Here is a 22413-nt window from a genome sequence, read left to right as displayed (position 1 = left end):
TCTTAATCCGTGGTAAACTTGTAAATTCATCTGACCCCAGCCTAACAACCCTCATCCCCCTCTATTTTTTCCACCCAACAAACCATAAAGCTATAAATCAAATAAAAACATGAAAGAGTGATGGATTCAATGAATAAAAATAGGGGAGTGGGAAAAACAACAGAAGCAGAGAACAATAGATGAAGCAAGAAACTTATTTTCATGGTGGTAAATTGCAAACTGGTTGGCTCAAGTTAAATTTCAACGCTGCTACTGCAGTGGGTTTGCGGACGCTATGGAACTTGGTTGGCGCGAAGTTAAATATGGACGCTTCTTTCTCAAAGAACGACAATGTAGGTATGGGTTGCGTGGTGCGAGATGAGAGCCGAGATGAGACTTTAGGATGGTTGTATTTGAGACAGATTGTTCTCTTCTTTTTAATGTTTTGCATCCGCGGGTTGAACATGGTTCCTATATACACATGGCTAAGGAGGATTGCAATTTGCAATGCTTTATATGTATCTTTAGAAGCGTGCAAGTCAGTCCATGTTAAAGGTTACATGCTCATTCTACATATTCAAACTTACTTTAGAGGAGCTTTTTCCAAAAGAAAACATGAAGAAAAAAATAGAACAACTGCATTTACATTCATTTGCATGTGACAGCTATAAGAACTGAAGGCTAGCCCACTATGTCTGCTGTCAATTTGTCCAAAATGTTCAGCTCCTTCTGAGAAGCAATTACCACCGTGCATCTGCATTACAAAATCATAGAAGTAAGTTCCCATTGAAAACAAACAACTTCACTCTGCTTCTTTCATTTCTGGGAAGAATATTACTAGAATCAATGCAATAACTTAGCAGAAAAAGTTGTTTATGGTGGCTAAATAAATAGATGCATTTGAAGTACACCCTGCAGCTCTAAATAAAAGAAATTAAATTTATAACCTATGCATCTCTTTTTGCCCATTGGAGGTAATAAAACAACAGAAAAAATAACTAAAATGAAGAAGATCTGGACTGGCTATAGTTAAGCTTGTAACATTATTTGAAGCATTTGTCAAGCACTTCTTTTCCATTGAACTCTGACAGACTGTTAAAGATAAATGAAAGTATTAGAGTGGATCATTGGATGTTTTATGTGTTGTATACCTTCTTGATGGTTCTAAACAATTTTTAATAACATTTTAAGATAGGGCACTAGATAAAGAATTTTGGAAGCCCTAAAAACACATCAGGTTTAACTGAAAATCCTTCCAACAATCATTTCAAGTACACCTGATACTTAAAGCTCTATCAAACCTTTTGATTCAATAGCTATCTTATGTATTTCAATCAGTGAGAGAGTCAACTACTTATAAGAGAAGTATAAAGTAGAAGTAAATAGAGAAAAAAACTAACGGTATTTTAGATATGACACCATGGTCCACAACACCATCAACTTTGTTCAGGCTTTTTGCTACTTCAGCTGCAAGCAACACTAAGTCAATGAATGGATCTGCCCAGATACTGAGACTAGGCACTAGAAATGCATCATGAACTTATAGAACTTACCAAGGCTTACTATTGGAGATGTAAAGATAACATCAAGAACATTATGTCCTTCTCTGGTGACTAGTGGGAAATTACCTCCAAGTGGACCAGCTTGTCCAATAGACGGTCTTCTCCAGACCTTATACAAAGTTTAACAGTCAATATAATTGGAATATGCAGTTTTTCATTTAATAATTAAGATAATGAAGAGAAATATAAGATCATAAGAAATCTTCCTCTAGATTAACTAAAAAGTAAGAATGAAATACAGGACACAAACAAGGAGTGCATTGGCTCGAAAGAACTCTCCAATCCCTCAATAAGTCCACAATATAAACCAAGCTAAATAACTATATTTTGTCATCTGGTCAGAACTCAGAAGCCAACAAAACCTAGGGATATAGCTAGACCAAGTTGACTTTGTGAAACCATTAGAAAGGAGCTAGAATTAAATTTCCTCTACAAAGATTTGGTTATGGAAATAATAGTGGGGTTATTTGATTCAACCTTAATTAGTGAGAGAAGGCTTCGGTTGTTATGAATCATAAGTCATACCTAAATCCTAAATCTTTAAATAACAACTATGATTTTTCCACACTTCATTTTGTCCACCTCTCTCTATTGCTTTCCCATTACATCTTTCATTTTCTCTCTTTTCCTATTTCGCTCATCTCCTTATAAGCATCATTTTTCTGTTAGTAAAGTAGTTATACAAACAAAGTCAAAATACCCTTATCTTTGAAACAAATATGGAGATCTTTATATCATTGTCACTATTTAAGTTGGTAAAGCAAACAATCAATTCTTACAATTTTTTATTACATACATGAAGAAAATCTCAGAAAAAGAGTGATTTAGTGAACCTCAGCATCACCGAGAAACATATCATCAATCTCTTCAGCAGTTGCCATCCAGTTGATCTGCAAGCAAAATTTTGAGTATTGAAGACAGATATACAGAAGAAAGGATCAATAAGCTAATAATATGCACAGCTGCTTACAGACTGAATTAAAACTGGAATAGAACCTTCCAGACCACGTTTGTACTGGTTTTCTTCGATAATGAACACAAGTTTATTGGAAGCATTTAGTATGGACTGCAAACAAAAGGAAAAAGAGGGAAATTAGTGATTAAAACATCAAAACTGATCTTCACAAATAAAGTCAGAAAAAATGGTAAAGCTACTAACCTTCTCCTGGATTATGGATTCTTCACCTTGCAATTTCCGGCGCCCAATGATACCAACAAGTGTCCCTTCTTCTATAACATCAGCATCATCAAATGCCAAATCAATCTACATCAGAGCGATTGCAAATGAATCTACAATAAGAAATAGGTTCTATCCGAAATAAAATAAAAGGGCACCTAAGTTTACACATCAAGATATTTTTTCCTTTTTAATTTTATTTTATCAAAAGATTTTTCTTTAGTCATGCATTTATGCCAGATACTTCTTTTTTTCTGGAAAGTTTTCACCAGGGATAGCATGAAAGACTTCATGTTCTCCTAAAATTTCTGGCAAGCATCCAAGTGCCCTCTAAAACAAGAAACACTCAACATTAAAGGAAAATCTAGAAGATGATTATTTTGTTTGCACACTTGAGAACTGTCTTGGTAGGTATCCAATGGAATCCCAGCCTTGGCTGCCTCACTTGCACTTGAAATAGACCTGCATTAACCAATGCATCAAGGTCAAGTGGTTTGATGGAATTTACTTCTTGAATCTTGACCTACAAATTGGAAGTAATATGGCTTTACAAAAAGAATGATCCTTGGTTGCATTGTATAAAGAAATTCCGATCACATTAGCAGTCAAATTTCAGAAATGGATAGTTGAGCTTCCATTAAATAGTACTATTTTTTTTCAAATAAAACAAATAGCATGGTAATTTAAGTGAAAGGATGGGAAGAAGAAACATAAGGAGGCAGAGCTCACATGGGAGTCCCAACAATATCCTTCAAGTTACCCGTACGAAGCTGGCGACCCAAATGCTGAATGGCCATACCAGAAGCATGACCAGACCCCAATCCTACAACCATGCCACTTTTCACATATGTATCCACCTACCAAACAACACATATCTACAAAATTCATTCATCACCCATTAAACCAAACATCAAAGAATGAGTATTTGAAACATAACAAAGATATGATTATGATTTGTGTCAAACATACACACTTTTACTAAACAGAAAACCCTCTTTAACATAAGCATAAAGTTGCATGAAAGTTGCAGAGTGCAGACCCTGAGAATCACCATTAAGTACATCATGTCCCTATTTTGTCAACTAATTCACATAGAATAACCAAAAGGGGTGTTGGAAACATAACAAAAACACGATTTTGACAATGATTGCAAAAAATGAAAAATCTAACAGCAAAATAATCATTGAAGCTGCTGAATAAAACTGGCATGAAAAACAAGATATTGATGCCACTCAGAAAAGTGAAAACACAAAATTCGAAGCTGGAGACAATGAGAATGATAAATTCATACAGTGTATTGAGCTGCTCGGAGCAGAGCAGAGCTGTCATCGAGACATGAGCGAGTCACCATCCTCAGAACATTGGACCTTCTTCTTCTTCTGCCCAGTAGAGTTGTGGGTGAATGCAGAAGAAGCCTTGTGGAAAACGAAGAAGATGAAGCAGCTGAAGCCATTGCTGTTCAACTCTCCCTCTGCAATTTCATCAAATGTTTTGTGGTAGTGGATAAGGGGCTACCAATATGTCTACACCAGTGCAAATTCGCACATGAGATTTTTAAAATAAAATTTCTTTTAAGGACTAGAAACCAAATTTATTACTAAAAAAAGTTTATTCAATGTAATATGTCATAACTATTCGTGTAATGTTTCAGCACTTCATCTCTTAACTAAGAAGTTGAAGGTTCGGTTCGTAACTCTTGTAAATCGAAAAAGCTCATTGTCTAGCCCCCGTGAGACAAGAGATTAGTCTGACAGTCTGACGGTTAACAGCTATGGGATACATTTTCACACAGTTGATATATAGTTGTGCTCTATAACCATTTTGTCAAGGGTTCAATCTTTGAGCGGTGTGCATGAATAATATTTGTTCAGAGAAGTCGGATACCTTGGTAATACCAAACAATTGAATTAATTTTTTTAAACATATGTCCAATTATTTCTCTTCATAATTTATTTTATAAGCTCATAATTTTAGTTTTCATCTATTCACACTTAATTATCCTAAGTCCTAACTCATTTTCATCCACTTTTACTTTTTATTTTTCTCTTCTTTTTCGATCACAACCTATTTTGGGTTAGTGTTTGACAAAAGACTCTATGAGCAAGTGCTTGGTTGCATGCCATGCCCTTCACGAAAGATAACAGGCAGCATATGCATGAATAGAAACTGCCTTGGCTCTTAACTCCTGATTCTAAGCCTAACTTTATATCACTTAGTTATTTATACAACTAAATAGAAACAAAGCTGATACCAAAGTGAAAACCACCACCAATGGCTTTCAATAGTGCATCCTTTTCCATTGTTCTTCTTTTCACATTGCTTATTCTCTTCAACTCCACTTCTTCTTCTACCACTGGTCACAGTGTCTCTCATAAGCGAATCGAGGAAATTTGCGGACAAACTCAAAATCCAAACTTCTGTGTAACCTCCCTTGAAGGCTATTTAGGGGACACAAAAGCCGATTTGAATCGACTCGGCGTTGTCTCAATACTCTTGGCCACATCACAAGCTCGATTAAACAAGTATGTTCTGGAGCAGCTTCTCCAAACCACGGTTGGTCTTGATCCCGCCGCAAAGGCACACCTCGAGAAATGTCAGGTGGACTATGATGTTACACTTGACAAGTTGAAGAGTGCACATCGTTTATCAGACCAGAAGGATTATCAGGATATGGTTGATTTGGTGAATGATGCTAACATTAGGACAAATGATTGCACAATCGAGTGTATGCAACTACAGAATTCAATACTATCCTCTTGGGATAATCAAAAGATGATGTGGCTCAATAACATTGCTCTTGTCATACTTGGCATGCTTAATGCTTAAAATTATGAAGTATTGTGAACACAATAAAGACAATGGTTCAGCCAGTGTAATTCTTCAACACTTTGAGTCTGCTTGGACACGGATCAAAGACCACTAATGGGAGCTTTTCCACTGAAAAATTAAGTAGAGAAGCTTCAATATGTTCTTTGTGGTCCGCCTCCAAACAAGCTCTTTGAAAGAATGCATATTGCCTTTTCTGTTTACCATCATAAGAGATGAGGGAAAGAAATGCAGAACTTTTAATATGTTCTCATCATTTGACTTATGCTTGATCAACTATGGTCTACAAATTATTTGAATTAAGACCTGCTTAGATTCACAGGACAAAATTAAGTGTTTCATAAGTGTTGTTGTTAGAACTCCAATTGCCTTAAGGTATTATGGACCATATCGCACCACCATTAGACCCAGATCAGATGCATCAAAGAAGCAAGCTACAACTACACAATCAACGACGAAAGCAAAGACAATTATAAGATCAAGTTCGACTATTGCAAGATTGAAAACCATGCAAGTATGTTCATGAAAGCTCTGCTGAGACTAAGATTCAAAGACATGTGCACTATGTGTGGAGTCAGAGAAATTTACAACAAGGAGGAGTTAGAATACCCTTGCTTGTTATAAAATATCAAAACACTAGATAACACTACACATAGTCTACCTGCTTCTAAAAAGCAAGTAGATAAATCTAATAATTAGAGAAAATGTAAACGGACAATGAAAGGTCGGTGAAGGTAAGCCTATAAATAGGGCATGTAATGCAACATTTGTATTGTGTAGAGAAATCATTTCTTTCTTTTTAAAAGTGAGAAATCACTAATCCATCTCCACCACCATGTGTATGTGCTCTATATAATGGATGAAAGCCACTCGGCTAAGTTCATAACCTCTACTATTATCCATTTTCTAACAAGGTGGTTGACACATCAGTACTAAAACAGTTTGACCCAAGTTTTGGATTAATCAACAAAAATTGGTCGTCGAACAATTTATTTTTCAGGTAACAACTTTACAAACATTTACGCAACTAATTGCAGGATTGACTCGAGAGTGTGGGTCTCAAGTGGACCAAAATCAGTTATTTTTTAAGTGTGAGGTATGTTTTTGAAAATTATGCCTAGAGGGTTAAAAATTAGACTTAGTTCAAAGTTGATAATCAAAACATAGTTATTCTTTTTAAGTATATATTATATATGTTGATTCTCTATATGTTAGTTCTCCTTAGGTAAGGTCTCGATTTAAGTCTTGTAAATGAAAAAAGTTTCGTCGAGAGAGTTAGTTCCACCATGATAATGTTTCATACTTGAAAAGGATAACCTCCGAAGAAGAACACAGGTCTTAAAACATCTCTAATTCTAGTGCTTAATTTTTAGATTTTAGCACTATTGAGAGCTCGTAATATCACATGTGCTCTAAGCAACTCTTAAACAATTTTTGCATATTTCGCTCTAACCACAAATTTTTAACTTTGAGTTCTTAACATTATTCATTTAATATAACAACACCACATTATTTATACTTTTTTATTATCATAGAGTAATAAAACAAAACTCATAAAATAATAAAATAATTTAAATAAGAGAAAAGTAATGTTTTTTTTTTATATGGTAGGAACTCATAAAGCATAGTTACGTTGTTTATATAAGATTTAGTTCTTATTTTTAAGAGATTAACCATCTCTCATTCGAGATTCTCTTGCTCACAAAAAAATGAAAAAATCTTCTCAAGAAGTGATTAAGTCACTTTCCCCAAAGATTACACACTACGCACAGCTTCGTCATTCTCATTTCTCGGAGAATCCTCTCTTTGCTTAAGCTTTTCCATGGAAGCTCTCTCGTGAACATTTGTTGCTCTCATTCGCATAATTTGCCGTTTGGTCCCCGATCGCCCAAGCACAATCGCATCAATCGTATGTTTGGTCCTCAATCGCATCAATTGGTTTTGTCGAGCTCTCACGAGTCACGCCCTAGGTCAACATTTATTCAAAGCTTAAGCTCTCTCTATCGGAGAATCAGGTCAGGTCCTTTGTTTGATCAGGTAAAATATGTTTCTCTCTGTCTGGCTCCAATTTCTTCCTCTTATGGTTCTACGTTTTGATTTTCTACTTCTTCATCAAATTTTCTATTCCCTTTGCGGATTTAATATGGATATATATCCTTTATGAGAGTGTAGCTCTGGGTATTTGTGGGCTGAGATCTAGGTGTAGGAGTACTGAAGTAGTTTCAAATATTAACTCATATTTTTGAAGTATTACAGATCTGTTTGTTAGTGGTAACATTATCTTGTTGCTAGTTCTCCTGTTTAGCTAACCATGTAATCTGTTAGTTTCACTCTGTTAGAGGGTAGTGCAAACCTCAACTCTTGAGCTAGCTTTTGTGGTTGAGTATAAGCCTCCCAAATACCCTTATAAAGCTTATCTTTGCTCTATCTCTAGCCAATGTGGGACTTCTAACACACTCATATGTACATCTATATATAGATATAGATACACACTTACATTGTATCATTGTGCAATGATTGAAATACAAACCATTATTATTTTTCCTATATGTTTCAGATTAAGCCATTTGCTTCATCAACTTCTTCGATGCAATGGCCTCTGACTCTTCCATTCATGAAGCTGCTCTTACCCCTTCTTCCACTGATCCAAAAGATCTTGTGGGATTCAACACCACCATTCAACAACCAATCAAATTAACCTTCTCCAATTTGGTTTCTGTTGCTCGTGATCTTGACTTATGTCACAGGTGCCCCACCTTGTCCTCCCAAAACGATCACTGTATGGGGCACTTCTTCCTCGAGTCCTGCCTACAATTATTGGATTCGTCAAGACAAATACCTCTATATAGCCTTACTTGGCTCCTATGATGTCTTCCGCAGCCAGCCCAAGACATGCCTGGCTCTTCGTGAGAGCCTAACCACCCGCAAAGGATCCACAAATGCAGCATCTTATTTACAGACCATTCGCTCTATTGCAGAAGAGCTAACATTGATCTGTTATCCACTTGATGATTTCGACTTAGTCATTTATGCCTTAAGTGGCTTTGATGATTCTTACTAGTAGTTCACTGCTTCCATCTGAACCCGATATACTCCTCTCACCTTCGATGAGTTATATGTCAAGCTATTGGGTTATGAGTTGTTCCTTCAACGCGACAGTCCCTGCATTATAATCTGTCAGCTTTGCAACAAAAAGGTCACACTGCTCAAACATGTTACAAGCTGCCCAAATATAACTACAGAGCCTCCCCATCTGTAGCATATGCCGCTAACACCGTCGGTCCACTCGTTGATTCGTTGTTCGACTCTGGTGCTTCACACCACATTACCAATGATCTCAGCCACCTTTCTCTGAAAAGTGAGTATGTTTGTAATAACCAGCTGCATGTAGCTAATGGTATGGCTCTACCCATCACTCATGTGGGGGAGCTTTGTCTATCAACTCATCTCCTTGTTCATTGCATCTTTCCAATGTCTTATATGTTCTGTCTCTCAGTTATGCGCCTCTAACAGGGGCTCAATTGATTTTTTTCCCATCTTATTTTGAGGTGAAGGATCTCAGCACGAGGGGTGCTTCTGCTTTGCGGATTGAATGAAGACAATGCTTACAAACTACCATCACAACCTCCTCAAGTCTACTCCATCTAGTCCACCACCTCTTGCGATCTTTGACACACCATACTAGGTCATCCTTCCTCTCAAGTACTGCACCATTCTCTCAAGACCATCGATGTTTCTCTTCGTGACTCGAAAATTAAATGTACTCAATGTCTGGCCAATTAATCCCACAAGTTGCCATTCAATAAAAATCTTCTTTGTCTTGTTCCAGTCTATTGTGTACTCTAATGTTTGGAGTCCTTCTCCTTATAATTCAGTTGATGATTTTTGTTACTATGTCATTTTTATTGATCATTATTTCGAAGTATATTTGGTTGTTTCCCATGAAATTTAAATCAGACGTGACTTTAATTTTTCCAATTTTCAAAAAACGTGTGGAAAGCCGTTTCCGTTGCAAAATAAAATGCTTTTATTTCGATAATGGTGGGAAGTTTATTAAGCTCAGATCTTTTTTTCCAAATTCATGGGATACAACTAGGGATGTCAATGGGTACGGGTGGACATGGATACCATATACCCGCCACCCGCTCCACATGTAAAAAATTATACCCATACCCGCTCCAAACCCACATGGATATCCACTAAGTGGGTTTTAATCGGATTTTAAAATATCCGAGGATATCCATGAGCACCCATAGTGGATTTTTATCCGCGGATATCCACGGGTGTGGGTAATTTTGACATCCCTAGATACAACATCTAAGTCCTCCTCCTCACACAACGGAACACAATGGTCTATATGAACGCCGACATCATCTTCTCGAAACAACCAGGTGCATACCTAACCAGGCTTCTCTTCCTCCCCCTTTTTGGACCTTTACCTTCCAAACAACTTATCACATAAACCACCGTTTACTTACAAACAACAACTTTTCTCATAAACCGCTTACCAACTCCAACTCTTAACATGCAATCACCCTTCTTTGTCCTCATTCAGCATCAACCTAATTATTCCAAAATGAAGACATTTGGATGTCTTTGTTTTCCTTGGCTTAAACCATACACCACAAATAAGCTTCAACCTCGAACCTTGCATTTTTCTCAGGTACTGTCTTACCTAGAGGATAACCAACAAAATATTTCAAATGAGTCCAACATCTCATCTCAAGAAGTTTTTGAGATCAATGCTCCACCACTAAGCATCTTCATCCTTGTCCTTCTCAATCCACCTTCGTGTCCATACTCAATAATCAGCCGTAATGATGACCACCGAAGAGTTGCTATAGCCTATAGAGAATGGAGAGGAGGCTACACGAGTTGGAGAGGTCGGTTCACATTTCATAGCATCCAAGTCATGACTAGCGCGTGGACCACAACGTTCATGAAGAACGCGTCAGAAAACTTGCAGAGCCGACACACAATCATGCCAAGGTGCTAGGGGACTTGGAAGAGTCTACACAAAATTTCTGACTCTTTTCTACGTTGAGATCTTGTTAGTGGAGATTCCGAAGGAATTCAAGAAGTTGATCGTAATAGAGGTGTACGTGGGAGATGTTGATCCTACGAAGCATCTTGATACGTACATTAAATAGGTTTCGTTTTGAGGCGCGACTGATGCTTTAGTTTGTCAGATGTTCCCGCTGACACTAAGGAAAACAGTGTTGCGCTGGTACAGGTCCCTCCGGTGGAACTCAATAAGGAGTTGGGAAGAATTGTCTCAACACTTTGTTCTTCACTTCATCACAAGCAAAGATTTACCCCTAAGACCTTGCATACCTTGGGGGAAGCTAAAGCAAGGAAAGAAAGAGTCGTTGCGAGACTTTTTGACGAAGTTTTACAAAGAAGCAACACTTGTCACAAGCTTGGATCTGAAGGTGAGACTTCATTTGCTATGTGAAGCGATAAGAATGGGAACGTCATTCTATACATCATCGGCCAAAACGCCATCGCAAGACATGGATGAGTTCCAAAGGCAATCAATAAAGTAATGTTTTTATGGAAGATAGTTTGGAAGATAGTTTGGCCGCGTGAATGGCTAGAAAAATGATGTCAATGAACACAATAATCATAATGTATTGTATAATTTCATATGGTGGGGCAACAATGGAGGGTGGTGGTGGTTGTGGCTGTGGATTCAATAATTTCAAGTAGTTTCACAATCTTATCAGGTCTTATTCATCATCTATATATGCTGGATTATATAATCTATTATTTTAATGTTTAAGAGTAGATTGATTGATAAACATATACAATATAATGTTAGTACCAAGCAATGAATAAATTTATAATGTATTGTATAAGTTTATACTATAATGTCTAATATGACGTACCCAATGAGCCTTATATAATTCAAAAAACAAATCTAATTGAAAAATTATCAAATCACTTTTTTTATTTTTACTCAATAGTTTGAAAAATTCTGGCAGAATAATAGAATAGAACTTGCCCCGGAGGAGGGGATAAGGATTTTCCATCGGCTCTAACTTTGTGACAAACCGTTTCTGATGGAATAGATAAAAGAAAAATCATAATTTTAAATAAAGAGACCAAAGAGAATTATAATTATTTAATAGGACAGTATTAAAATTATGTGATAAATCTATTATTTGATAATATTTTATAATTTCTTATGATTGAGTCATTCCAAATCTATATATATGGAAAACATATCTCATGTATCATCTCTTTTCAAACCCTAACCCTTATTTCTTTTCTCTGTAGAGACAAACGAGAGTATCCCAGAAAAGGAGAAGAAGCCGGCCGGTCAAAATCAACTCTATTCCAATATGCATCCAATTGGAAACTTCAAAGATTGCGATTTCTACGTCTCAGATGCAGAAGACAGATCTGGAATTGCTTTTCGTATTGCATACAAAACGGCCAAGCAGTCTAAGAATAACAAGGAGTTATGTGCTTCTTGGGGATCTATGATGTGCGCTATGTCTGCCGGACGACTTAGAGTGCCGGTGGATCTTGCATTGAATAGAATAGGCCTTATACCTCGTGAGGTGAAGTTACCATCGGAGGCTGAAAAATTCAACATAAATGTCACTGATGTTCCTGAGATGGACTGGCCATCCATCCTTGTCACATTTGGTTGTTGCATCCTCTTCCTTTTTCAGAATAAAAGTTTTCAGAACGAGACACTTTACATGATCTACATGTGCGACCATATTCGTGAACTGCAGAAGACAGTTGGATATGACCCGGCGAGTGCGAATCTAGGGGAATTAGATTTCCCACCCCCTGTTTTAGAATTGCCACCCTAGCCTTTTTAAAAAAATGTCGGGACTACCCTCCGGGACTTAAACCTCCATACCAGTCCAGAGGTTGATGTTCTGGACTAGTCCGAGAGTTAAAAGTTCGGATTCTTTAGTTACAGTTAAAATAACATGATCGGTGTCGTGGCCGTCTTGGAGGACTTGCCTAGCGAATTGTTGGGTTGAAATGTTTGGTTTGTAATTGTGGTGGTGGTTGAGATTGTAATTGATGAATATGCCTTTTGGTTTGGTTTTAACTTACTGCATTCTGCTGCTTGGTAAGAGTTATCCAGGACTTTAAGTTTCGAATCTATCCAGGACTTTAAGTTTCGGATCAATCCAGGACTTTAAGTTTCGGATCAATCCAGGACTATAAGTTTCGGACTGCTTCATAATTAAATTTACCACCCCCCTTTTTTAGACGTCCGAGAGTTGAAAAACCGGATTAATATGAAACTTCAAGATTCGGATCTTTCAAACCAGATACTGTCACAAAGACAGAAACGTGAAAATGCAGTGACAATAATATGGGACAAACAGACCTCGTTACAATACTGAAGGAAAATATTCTTGCTAATAATATGGTTACAGACATGGTTACAGACATGGTTACAACATTACAAACATGAATCATATTATCAATCTTCTGTTATGTCTGTTAAATCAAAGTTGGTAATAACACGAGGACCCATCCAAACAGTGTGTTCAGCCATAAATGGGGGGTGGTTGGGTGGTTGAGGAGTTTATGCAGGTCATAATGGTGGTGAGGTAGGTGAAGCTATGGAGTAATGGTGCTGAAAAAGGTGGTAGAATCTGTCAGAGGTGTCCAGAAGTTGAAGTTTCATACTAATCCGAAGGATGAAGTTTCGTACTGATCCGAAGGTTGAAGTTTCGGACTAAAACACGGAGGGACAATATTGGTTTTTCCCCACTTTTAAATGGGGTGGGAAATCTAAAACAGGGGGTGGGAAATCTAATTCTCCGAATCTAGATGTTCCATTTGACTTCGAGAGAGCAACAGCAATAAGGAGCATGCTTGGTGTCACTCAAGCTCTAAGGGAATCTGCGATGAAATATATCATAGACATGGCAAGCATCAATTCGGAGGAGGATTCAGGAATTGGCGGTTTGTGTCAATATGTGTCCGGCATGTTATATTGGTCCGGGAGGATGGATGAATTTAACATTACGAATGAGATGCTGGTTACGCCTCAATCCCCCGTCCTCAATGACCCTCGTGTTGCTAAGGAGGTGGCAGATTTAACCGTGGCAGTTGAAGCTGTTGAATCTCATCATCCTCACTCTCAGTATTTTATGCACATGGCTTCCGATGCTGACCTGTCAAAGGTGGACAGTTCAAGATTTCCTACTCTAGTTGCTGTTGCGCAGTCTCTGGGAGGCAAGAGTTATAATTATGAACTAACGAGCATGGGAGAAAAGGGCAGACCAACAGTAGCGGCACTGGTGAAAGTGAAACTTCACCGTGAGAATGAAGCCAAGGCAGGCAAAACTGAACCCCAACTATAAGACCCCCTATCTCACTCCGATTTAAGATTTTATTTTCCCTATTTGTTTGCCTTATCATTTTAAATAGTAGAGTGTTGAGTGTTATAATGATAAATTTCAGTGGAACTGATAGAGGTTAGTGTAATGTAACCAATAAAATAAAAGTGGTTATTGTCTAAATTAAATTAACGGAGGGCAATGCAACAATGATAAACCTTGTGAGATATTGGTGTAATTTTACCTTTCTGTTTTTCAAAGTTGTTGGGGTTTATCTCTTCATTTTAGTTTGTCAAATTTTTGGGTTTATCTCAATGAATATTGATGCTTTTTATTAAGGTTTAATTATATATTTGGTATTTTTTTGACAGTATTTATATATTTGGTCATTCTAATATATTTAGGGAGCGGTTTTAATTTCCACATTATTTCGTGAGCAAGGTCAATCTTTTTTCAATTTTTTTTTTTCAAAAGTTTAAAGATTGATAGACCACTTAGGTGTCTAACAAACCCAAATATTAATTAGAGAAAAGGAAAATAAGAGAGAGAAAAGGTGAACAAGAGTGTGATACTAAGAGAAGTCAAAGGTGGAAGGTGATGGTGATGGTGGCGGCGGCAAAGGTGGCAGTGGTAGTGGTGATAGTGGTGGTGGTGGAGGATGGTGGTGGCGATTGCGGTGGATTAAATATATTCATGTAGTTTATACATCACATTTTTATCATGTTTTATACACCATCTATATCAGAGGAGATTGATGGCATAAACGTATACAATACAATTGATTGGGGAGAATCCGACCAAGACTACCCAGGAAGGGGTAGGAGGAAAGGGGCACGGAAGAACGTGGAGGTAGTTGTTAGAGTAGGGTGGAAGAGGCCAGCTACCCTCCCCCCGTCCATCATCTATTCTACAGGCCAGCACATTAGCAAACTCATTAACCATTGGACTATGTTCTCTCCATAACACCAACAAATCCTACACTATACATGATCCAGCAGTCCTCCTCCTCCCCTAAAAATGAGGCATTATACAATTCAAATTTAACCCATATTTCAAACAAACTATTCTTCTCCATAGGGCACCTTTCTCCCTTCCGAATCTCCACATCCACTTAAGAAGAAGTGCTTTATTTTTCCAGCCCAAAAAGCCTATACCCAAACCCCTATAGGTGCCTTGAAATCTGACATATAATATAAAGGTATTGCACTGATCACTACTCTACCACTCAGCGAGAGGAATTTTGAGTTCCAGCTAGCCAGCCGATCAGCCATAGTCTCCAACACGGGTTTCAAAAGCTTACCCTCCTTGGCCTTCCCCCCTGGTGGAAACCCAAGATAAACAATAGGTAATTGTTCTATATTGAAGCCCAAAACACTTGTAGCCTGAAACTCTATCTCACTGGACACGTTAACCCCGATCAAGGATGATTTTTGAAAATTCACTTTCAGTCCCGAAACAAGCAAGAACACTTCCATTATCATTGCTATTCTACTCACTTGCTGCAGATCACATTCACAAAGCAATAAAGTGTCATCAGCAAACTACACGTGATTGATGATGAAATCGCCTCCTATATTAACGCCACACGGAAAATCTCCCTCCAATAGTTGATTTAGCATACAAGATATGCCATTGGCGTACAAATTAAACAGCAGAGGGGACAAATGATCTCCTTGCCTCAAACCCTTCTGAATTTGAAAGAACTCTGTAAGCGACCTATTCACTAAAACTGCCAATGCTGCTGTTAAAACACAGCCCCGAATCCACTCACACCACCTATCCCCAAACCTGATCTCCCGCAACACATCTTGTAATAAACCCCATTCTACATTATCGTATGATTTTGCGAAGTCCAACTTCATTAAAAAAATTGTCTACTCTGTTTTTCTCCTTCGCGACGTGGCCACACCCATAAAAAACTTTTGCTTGAAGTATGGACAACAAATCAGCTAAATGAAAATCCAAGGTAGTAAAGTGTAATTTGCTCAATAAAAATCTATATACTTTGAGATTTCAGTTTTCGAATTGAAATTGTGGAGGATGGACAACAAATCAGCTTAATGGAAATTGACACGGGAATTGTGATGTGGATGGGTAGGTGGATAGCATGGAAAGATAACAATGCAATTTTAAAAAATAAAATAAGGGGTAATTGATTAAAATACTATTAAAATCAGTCTTACAATTTATATTGAATATATATCTATTAATTAACATATTAAAAATTAAAAATATAAAGATAAAAATAGTGGTTACAATGTATGAATTAATATCATTTATCCTTTAAGAGTTATATAGAATTTAAAAATATTGAAACATAAAAAAATGGATTTAAATCCCACTTCAAAGCGCATAATGATGATAAAAAAGTTATGGAATTTAATCAATGGAAAAAAACCTTTTCACTTCTACAATTTCATTTACATGTGCTTAACATTATATAGAATTTATTTTCAAAAAAAAAAACATTATATAGAATTTAAAAGAATAAATTATTATTCTTAAAATGGTAGTTCATTTTGTTTGTAAAATATAAAACATCAAATTCGAAAATAAATTAATAATATGATTTTTAAAAAGGGAACACTTATGTTTTGTTTGTTTGTTTGTTATGTTTTGTGTGAGTGAGTGAGTGAGTAGAAGAGAAGAGAAGAGGAGCATTTGAATGAAAGAAGATTGGAATATTGGTAACCGCCTGAGGTAAACTTCACTAAAGTGTCAATTTTAGTCCGTTTTGTGGGTGGTAATGTGAATTATGCAACTCTCCAATCCCTCAGTAAGTCTACAATGACAATTATGGAACATGATTTACTTTTGTAAATAAATATTTATATACATGTTGTACTAAGTCCTTCATGAAAGCTGTAGGAAAATGATTTTCTTTTCAGAATAAAACACTTATTATTTTTTTTGATAAGCCAAATGAATTATATTGAAGTGAAGCACAAGGGGTACTTCAACCCAATACAAGAAGGAAAAGAGGAGAAAAGAGAACTAAGTAGTAAAATTACAAGACAATAACAATAATCCTACTACTAGTGCCCACCACCCACAAATTTCAAGAAAGAGCCAATAGACTTTCTCCAAACATCAATGCTACTTCACATCTTCAATAGCCAGTATGTAACCCCAGCACCTGCCCTGCAACAATCCACTTAGATAGAACATGACTAGAATTTCAGTAACTACTATGATATATTATATCAGGTAGATTCCCCTTGTCTTTGTTAGCATACAACAGTAAGACCCGCAAAGCAAGCATAGTTTACACTCTGCCATAGTAAAGCCAGCCAGGTCCAGTCCAAGAAAATGATGAAAATCAAATTTCCTAAAGCTTCACGAGAGCTAACAAATAGAGTGTCTTTCTTATTCAAACAATTCCAAGACCATCTTGCCTAGTATCCACAAACCAGTAAACGAGATCAGAATTACCTTCTAAACCAGCAAATTAACATTACTTATTATTTTAAAAGGTAGTCATTATAATTGCTACTTATCTGCAGAAGTTACTCAAGATAGACACTCAAAATAAGCAGAAATCTGATTATTCCCTAAAGCTGAAAGGACTTTCTTAATTTTTTTAAGTGGTTTTTCAAAAGTAAATTCATGAAAAAAAATATAACAAATGGGCTCAAAGTTAATGTAGCATCAATTGAGGAAAAGATGGTACAATTGTGCTTAAAATGGTTTGGACCCTGGAAAGAATAATCGATTAGATGAATGATGGTCCAAAAACTAGGAATAGAACTAGACAAAGTTGACTCTAAAACCATCAGAATTAAATTGCTTCTTCAAAGATTTGGTTATGGAAATAACACAATGGTGTTATTTGATTCAACCCAATCTGGTGGGAAAAGACTTTGGATGTTATGAATCACAACTAAATCCTGCGTCTTTAAAGAACAACTATGATTTTTCCCATCACAACTAAATCCTGCATCTTTAATTCAACTCTATTGTTTTCCCATCACATCTTTCATTTTCTCTCTTTTCCTATTTCTCTCATCTCCTGTAGATGGATACAGACCACTTGCAGGGTATAAGCATATTTCTTCTATAAAATAAAGTAGCCTATACACAGTTATACAAGCCAAGTCACAATACCCTGATATTTGAAATAAATATTGAGTCTATATATATCATTGTCACTATTTAAGTTGGTAAAGCAAACAATCACTTCTAACAATTTTTTATTACATACATGAAGAAAAACTCAGAAAAAGAAAGTGATTTAGTGAACCTCAGCATCACCCAGGCCAGAAACATATCATCAATCTCTTCAGCAGTAGCCATCCAGTTGATCTACAACAAAAAATTTGAGTGTTAAAGACAAATATACAGAAGAAAGAATCAATGATCTAATCATTTGCACAGCTGCTTACAGACTGAATTAAAATTGGAATAGAACCTTCCAGACCATATTTGTACTGGCTTTCATTAATAATGAACACAAGTTTCTTGGAAGCATGCATTTAGTATGGACTGCAAACAAAAGGAAGCGGGGGGGGGGGGGGATAAATTATTAAAACATCAAAACTGATCTTCCCAAATAAATTCAGAAAAAATGGCATAGCTACTATCTTCTCCTGAATTATGGATTCTTCACCTGGCAATTTCCAGCGCCCAATGATAGCAACAAGTGTCCCTTCTTCTATAACATCAGCATCATCAAATGCAAAATCAATCTATAACAGAGCGATTGCAAATGAATCTACAATAAGAAATTGGTTCTATCCGAAATAAAATTAAAGAAAGCACATAAGTTTACACATCAAGATATATTCTCCTTTTTACTTCCTTGTATCAAAAGATTTTATTTATAGTCATGCATTTATGCCAGAAACTTCTTTTTTCAGGAAAGTTTTCACCAGGGATTGCATGAAAGAATTCATGTTCTTCTAAAATTTTGGTAAGCATCCAAGTGTCCTCTAAAACAAGAAACACCCAACATGAAAGGAAAATCTAGAAGATGATTATTTTTTTGCACACTTGAGAACTGTCTTGGTAGGTATCTAATGGAATCCCACCCTTTTGCTGCCTCACTTGCAATTGCAACAAACCTGCATGAACCAATGCATGAATGTCAAGTGGTTTATTTGAATTGACGTCTTGAATAAAAATTGGAAGTAATATGGGTTTACAGGACAGAACTGTCCATGCTTGCATTGTGTAGAGGAATTTCTATCACATAAGCAGTCAAATTTTAGAAATGGATAGTTGAACTTCCATTAAAAAGCACTGTTTTCATTAAACAAACAAACAGCTTGGTAATTTAATTGAAAGGTTGGGAAGAAGAAACATAAGGAGGCAGAGCTCACATGGGAGTCCCAACAATATCCTTCAAGTTACCCGTACGAAGCTGGCGACCCAAATGCTGAATGGCCATACCAGAAGCATGACCAGACCCCAATCCTACAACCATGCCACTTTTCACATATGTATCCACCTACCAAACAACACATATCTACAAAATTCATTCATCACCCATTAAACCAAACATCAAAGAATGAGTATTTGAAACATAACAAAGATATGATTATGATTTGTGTCAAACATACACACTTTTACTAAACAGAAAACCCTCTTTAACATAAGCATAAAGTTGCATGAAAGTTGTAGAGTGCAGACCCTGAGAATCACCATTAAGTACATCATGTCCCTATTTTGTCAACTAATTCACATAGAATAACCAAAAGGGGTGTTGGAAACATAACAAAAACACGATTTTGACAATGATTGCAAAAAATGAAAAATCTAACAGCAAAATAATCATTGAAGCTGCTGAATAAAACTGGCATGAAAAACAAGATATTGATGCCACTCAGAAAAGTGAAAACACAAAATTCGAAGCTGGAGACAATGAGAATGATAAATTCATACAGTGTATTGAGCTGCTCGGAGCAGAGCAGAGCTGTCATCGAGACATGAGCGAGTCACCATCCTCAGAACATTGGACCTTCTTCTTCTTCTGCCCAGTAGAGTTGTGGGTGAATGCAGAAGAAGCCTTGTGGAAAACGAAGAAGATGAAGCAGCTGAAGCCATTGCTGTTCAACTCTCCCTCTGCAATTTCATCAAATGTTTTGTGGTAGTGGATAAGGGGCTACCAATATGTCTACACCAGTGCAAATTCGCACATGAGATTTTTAAAATAAAATTTCTTTTAAGGACTAGAAACCAAATCAATATACTCTAAGAAAAGAATACCCTGACTGGACAGGTGTCACTTTCTCCTAATTTTGCTTATTATAAATATTTTATTTTCTTTGGTGTTCCCGTTCCAATTTTCAGCTTCTTATTTTGCTTAAAAAATTTCCTTTTCTTTTATGTTCCCGCTCCAATTTTCATGGTTTGCTCCAAATTAGTTGCTTTTGAGTTTTGAACCATTTCAAATTATTGACATGAAAGTAGCCTAAAATTGGCAGACCCTTCTCTCTCTTGGTTCTCTACACAGGTTTCTTTCTCTCTGTTTGTTGGTGTTTCTTTCTTCCCAAACCCTCCTTTCTTTTTCTATTTCCCTTTCTCTTTGCTACGATCTGGCTCATGGGTTCGAGTGCGTCATTTCTTTTTGAAAGTAAATGTTTTCTTTCATAAATTTCTTTGTTTTTAATTTTAATTTTGCTGGAGGATTTTGGTTCAGATTTTGTTTTGCTTTTGGGTCTTCCTTTGTTTTTTATGTTCATTTTCATTACTATGTTTGAGCATGATTTTGTTTAAAGGGTTTCTACTTTTGGATTCTGCTATGACCATGTGTTATTTTCTACATCAAATTGTTTACCTTGTGCTCAAACTGGATCTTTTATTTGTTTGTTATGATCTTATGATCCTAATTTATACCATTTTAAACTTAAATTGCAGGGTTTGTTGCAACAACAGGTAAGAACAATTTGTGAGTTTAGTGACTTAATTTGATGGTTTCAGGATAATGACGAAGATGCACATCTTCTTAGTCCTAAAGCTTTGTTCCCCTATCTCCATCTGGTAATGGACAGACGGATTTGCATATGAGGTAGCCAGATCATGTAAGGTACACTTCATGTCTTTGTAACCTTGATGGATATTGCTTTGAAGTGTCTACTCATTACTCAATCTCATTAGAAATTCTGTTGTTTCAAAGCTTTTGGTTGCTAAATTGCTTTGTATTTCTCTGATGTTGTCTTTGTTCATATAAATTTGTCTGACCTTCTTTTCATTATTTTAGTGAATACAATCTTAATATGTGTTGTTGTTTGTTTCAGGATGAGCCGTACGTTCTTCTGAAATCATACTTTCTATTCAATATGAGAAAAATTGAGTTTTTTAAGATGATTAGCATGGTCTTGGTGAGTGCATGAAGGAGGAAGCAAGTTAAGTTAGAAAGTATAATCAATTGTGGTGAGTACTCCTAATGACCACAAGCTATTTGAGTAGGTGTGTAAGTTTCTTATGAAAGTTCTGTTATAGTTGCATTTTTGCCTATTTGTATCAAGGTTGCTTCCTTAAGTTGAGGTGTTATTATATTTTTTGTTGCTTATTTATGGTGAAGTGTTTTTCCTGTTACCATTTTTCTTTAAATTTCTTCCCGTTCATGATTATTTGTTCTTGAACTTGATGAAGAAACACAAGCTGTTACAAGAGCTTTAGTTTGTAAGTAAGCTCCTTGGTTTTCTTTGGTATCTTTTTTCTATTATTGTTTTCTCAATTCTTTTTATCAACCAAATAGTTATATTTTGTAAGCCCCCTAATGATATAAACACCAGTTCTGGAACATTTTATACTTAATGCCTCTTTAAGTTATAACTTGCTATTGCCAGCTCTTTTTCAAGCTTCAGTTTGTATTCTGAATTCTGAAAATTGATATGCTTGCTCCTATCACACCTAGAAAAGTCACTGATTTTAATCCCTTGATTATAGAAAGGTCCGGTGAAACTCCTTGCTGTGCTTTGATTATTCAGACTACACATTGTAATTCTATTTATTGGACTTAATTCCCCTTTATTGTATGACCTGTTAAGTTCAAGAGAAACCCAAAGAAAGTGTAGGTGTTGGTGAAAAATTAGAGCCTTTGCAATTTATATTACCCATGAATTGAAATTCTTAAGGACTTGATTCACATGCTTTGCAAAATCATGAACAATGGATTTTTTTCTTATTATTTTTCTGAACATCCAAACAAAAGAATTTCTTACACCTTTAGATTTACTTGAGTTGAGCTTTAAGACTATAACACTTTTAACTTACATTACATTACAATGATAGTAAAGCAAACTAGCAGCTTGTGCTCTGTATACAAAGTGAGTACATTTTTCGCTCATCATTAACCAATTTTTTCTGGACTCGAAGCAGAACTTGCAATACATCACTTGCTTTGTTTCCTCCATATTTACTTGCAGGCAAAATGGTTTAGCCACCATATACCTGAACCTTTAGTAGTGATACAAGGAATGTTGAAGATAATGAAATTTCTAATATTTATGTAAGATAACGCAACAAGAACTGCTTGCTGCAGAGATAGAGATGGGTAGGCGATAACTAAGAAAATGCTTATCCTCTAATTGCAGTCTTTTGTACA

At 36.3% G+C, this 22413-nt stretch overlaps 4 protein-coding genes across 7 annotated transcripts; 2 read left to right on the top strand and 2 right to left on the bottom strand.

Moving 5' to 3' along the window:
- Positions 1-474: 474 nt before the first annotated feature.
- LOC130722753 (probable ribose-5-phosphate isomerase 4, chloroplastic) lies at positions 475-4256 on the bottom strand. 2 transcript variants are annotated; one of them, XM_057573578.1, is made up of 9 exons: positions 4010-4256; positions 3448-3575; positions 3111-3180; positions 2701-2805; positions 2512-2607; positions 2375-2431; positions 1533-1650; positions 1380-1446; positions 475-733 (listed from the first exon to the last, which is right to left on the bottom strand). In XM_057573578.1, exons 1-9 carry the CDS (start codon positions 4169-4171, stop codon positions 661-663), a joined length of 876 nt encoding a protein of 291 aa, XP_057429561.1. In that variant the 5' UTR covers positions 4172-4256; the 3' UTR covers positions 475-660. The 2 variants fall into 2 exon arrangements, with proteins under 2 accessions (XP_057429561.1, XP_057429562.1); XM_057573579.1 differs by having other exon boundaries at positions 3448-3593; positions 4010-4146.
- Positions 4257-4989: 733 nt separating this feature from the next.
- Positions 4990-5544, top strand: LOC130725633 (uncharacterized). The gene has a single exon (XM_057576848.1). It carries the CDS (start codon positions 4990-4992, stop codon positions 5542-5544), a length of 555 nt encoding a protein of 184 aa, XP_057432831.1.
- A 1650-nt stretch (positions 5545-7194) lies between these two features.
- Positions 7195-12644, top strand: LOC130722755 (uncharacterized). The gene is made up of 2 exons (XM_057573582.1): positions 7195-7581; positions 11824-12644. The coding sequence occupies exon 2, from the start codon at positions 11889-11891 to the stop codon at positions 12369-12371; it is 483 nt and encodes a 160-aa protein (XP_057429565.1). The 5' UTR covers positions 7195-7581; positions 11824-11888; the 3' UTR covers positions 12372-12644.
- Positions 12645-16725: 4081 nt separating this feature from the next.
- On the bottom strand, positions 16726-19993 carry LOC130726488 (probable ribose-5-phosphate isomerase 4, chloroplastic). Of its 3 annotated transcripts, none has more exons than XM_057577764.1 (5): positions 19746-19993; positions 19184-19311; positions 18893-18925; positions 18472-18550; positions 16726-18347 (listed from the first exon to the last, which is right to left on the bottom strand). In XM_057577764.1, the coding sequence occupies exons 1-4, from the start codon at positions 19905-19907 to the stop codon at positions 18517-18519; spliced, it is 357 nt and encodes a 118-aa protein (XP_057433747.1). In that variant the 5' UTR covers positions 19908-19993; the 3' UTR covers positions 16726-18347; positions 18472-18516. The 3 variants fall into 3 exon arrangements, 2 of the variants coding, with proteins under 2 accessions (XP_057433747.1, XP_057433748.1); XM_057577765.1 differs by having other exon boundaries at positions 16730-18167; XR_009014875.1 differs by having other exon boundaries at positions 16729-18167; positions 18472-18925.
- Positions 19994-22413: the final 2420 nt, after the last annotated feature.

The sequence above is a fragment of the Lotus japonicus genome, chromosome 6, assembly GCF_012489685.1.
Source record: "Lotus japonicus ecotype B-129 chromosome 6, LjGifu_v1.2".
Taxonomy (NCBI): Eukaryota; Viridiplantae; Streptophyta; class Magnoliopsida; order Fabales; family Fabaceae; genus Lotus; species Lotus japonicus.
The sequence above is the reverse complement of the archived record's forward strand: the minus strand, read 5'-3'. Positions and strand labels throughout refer to the sequence as shown.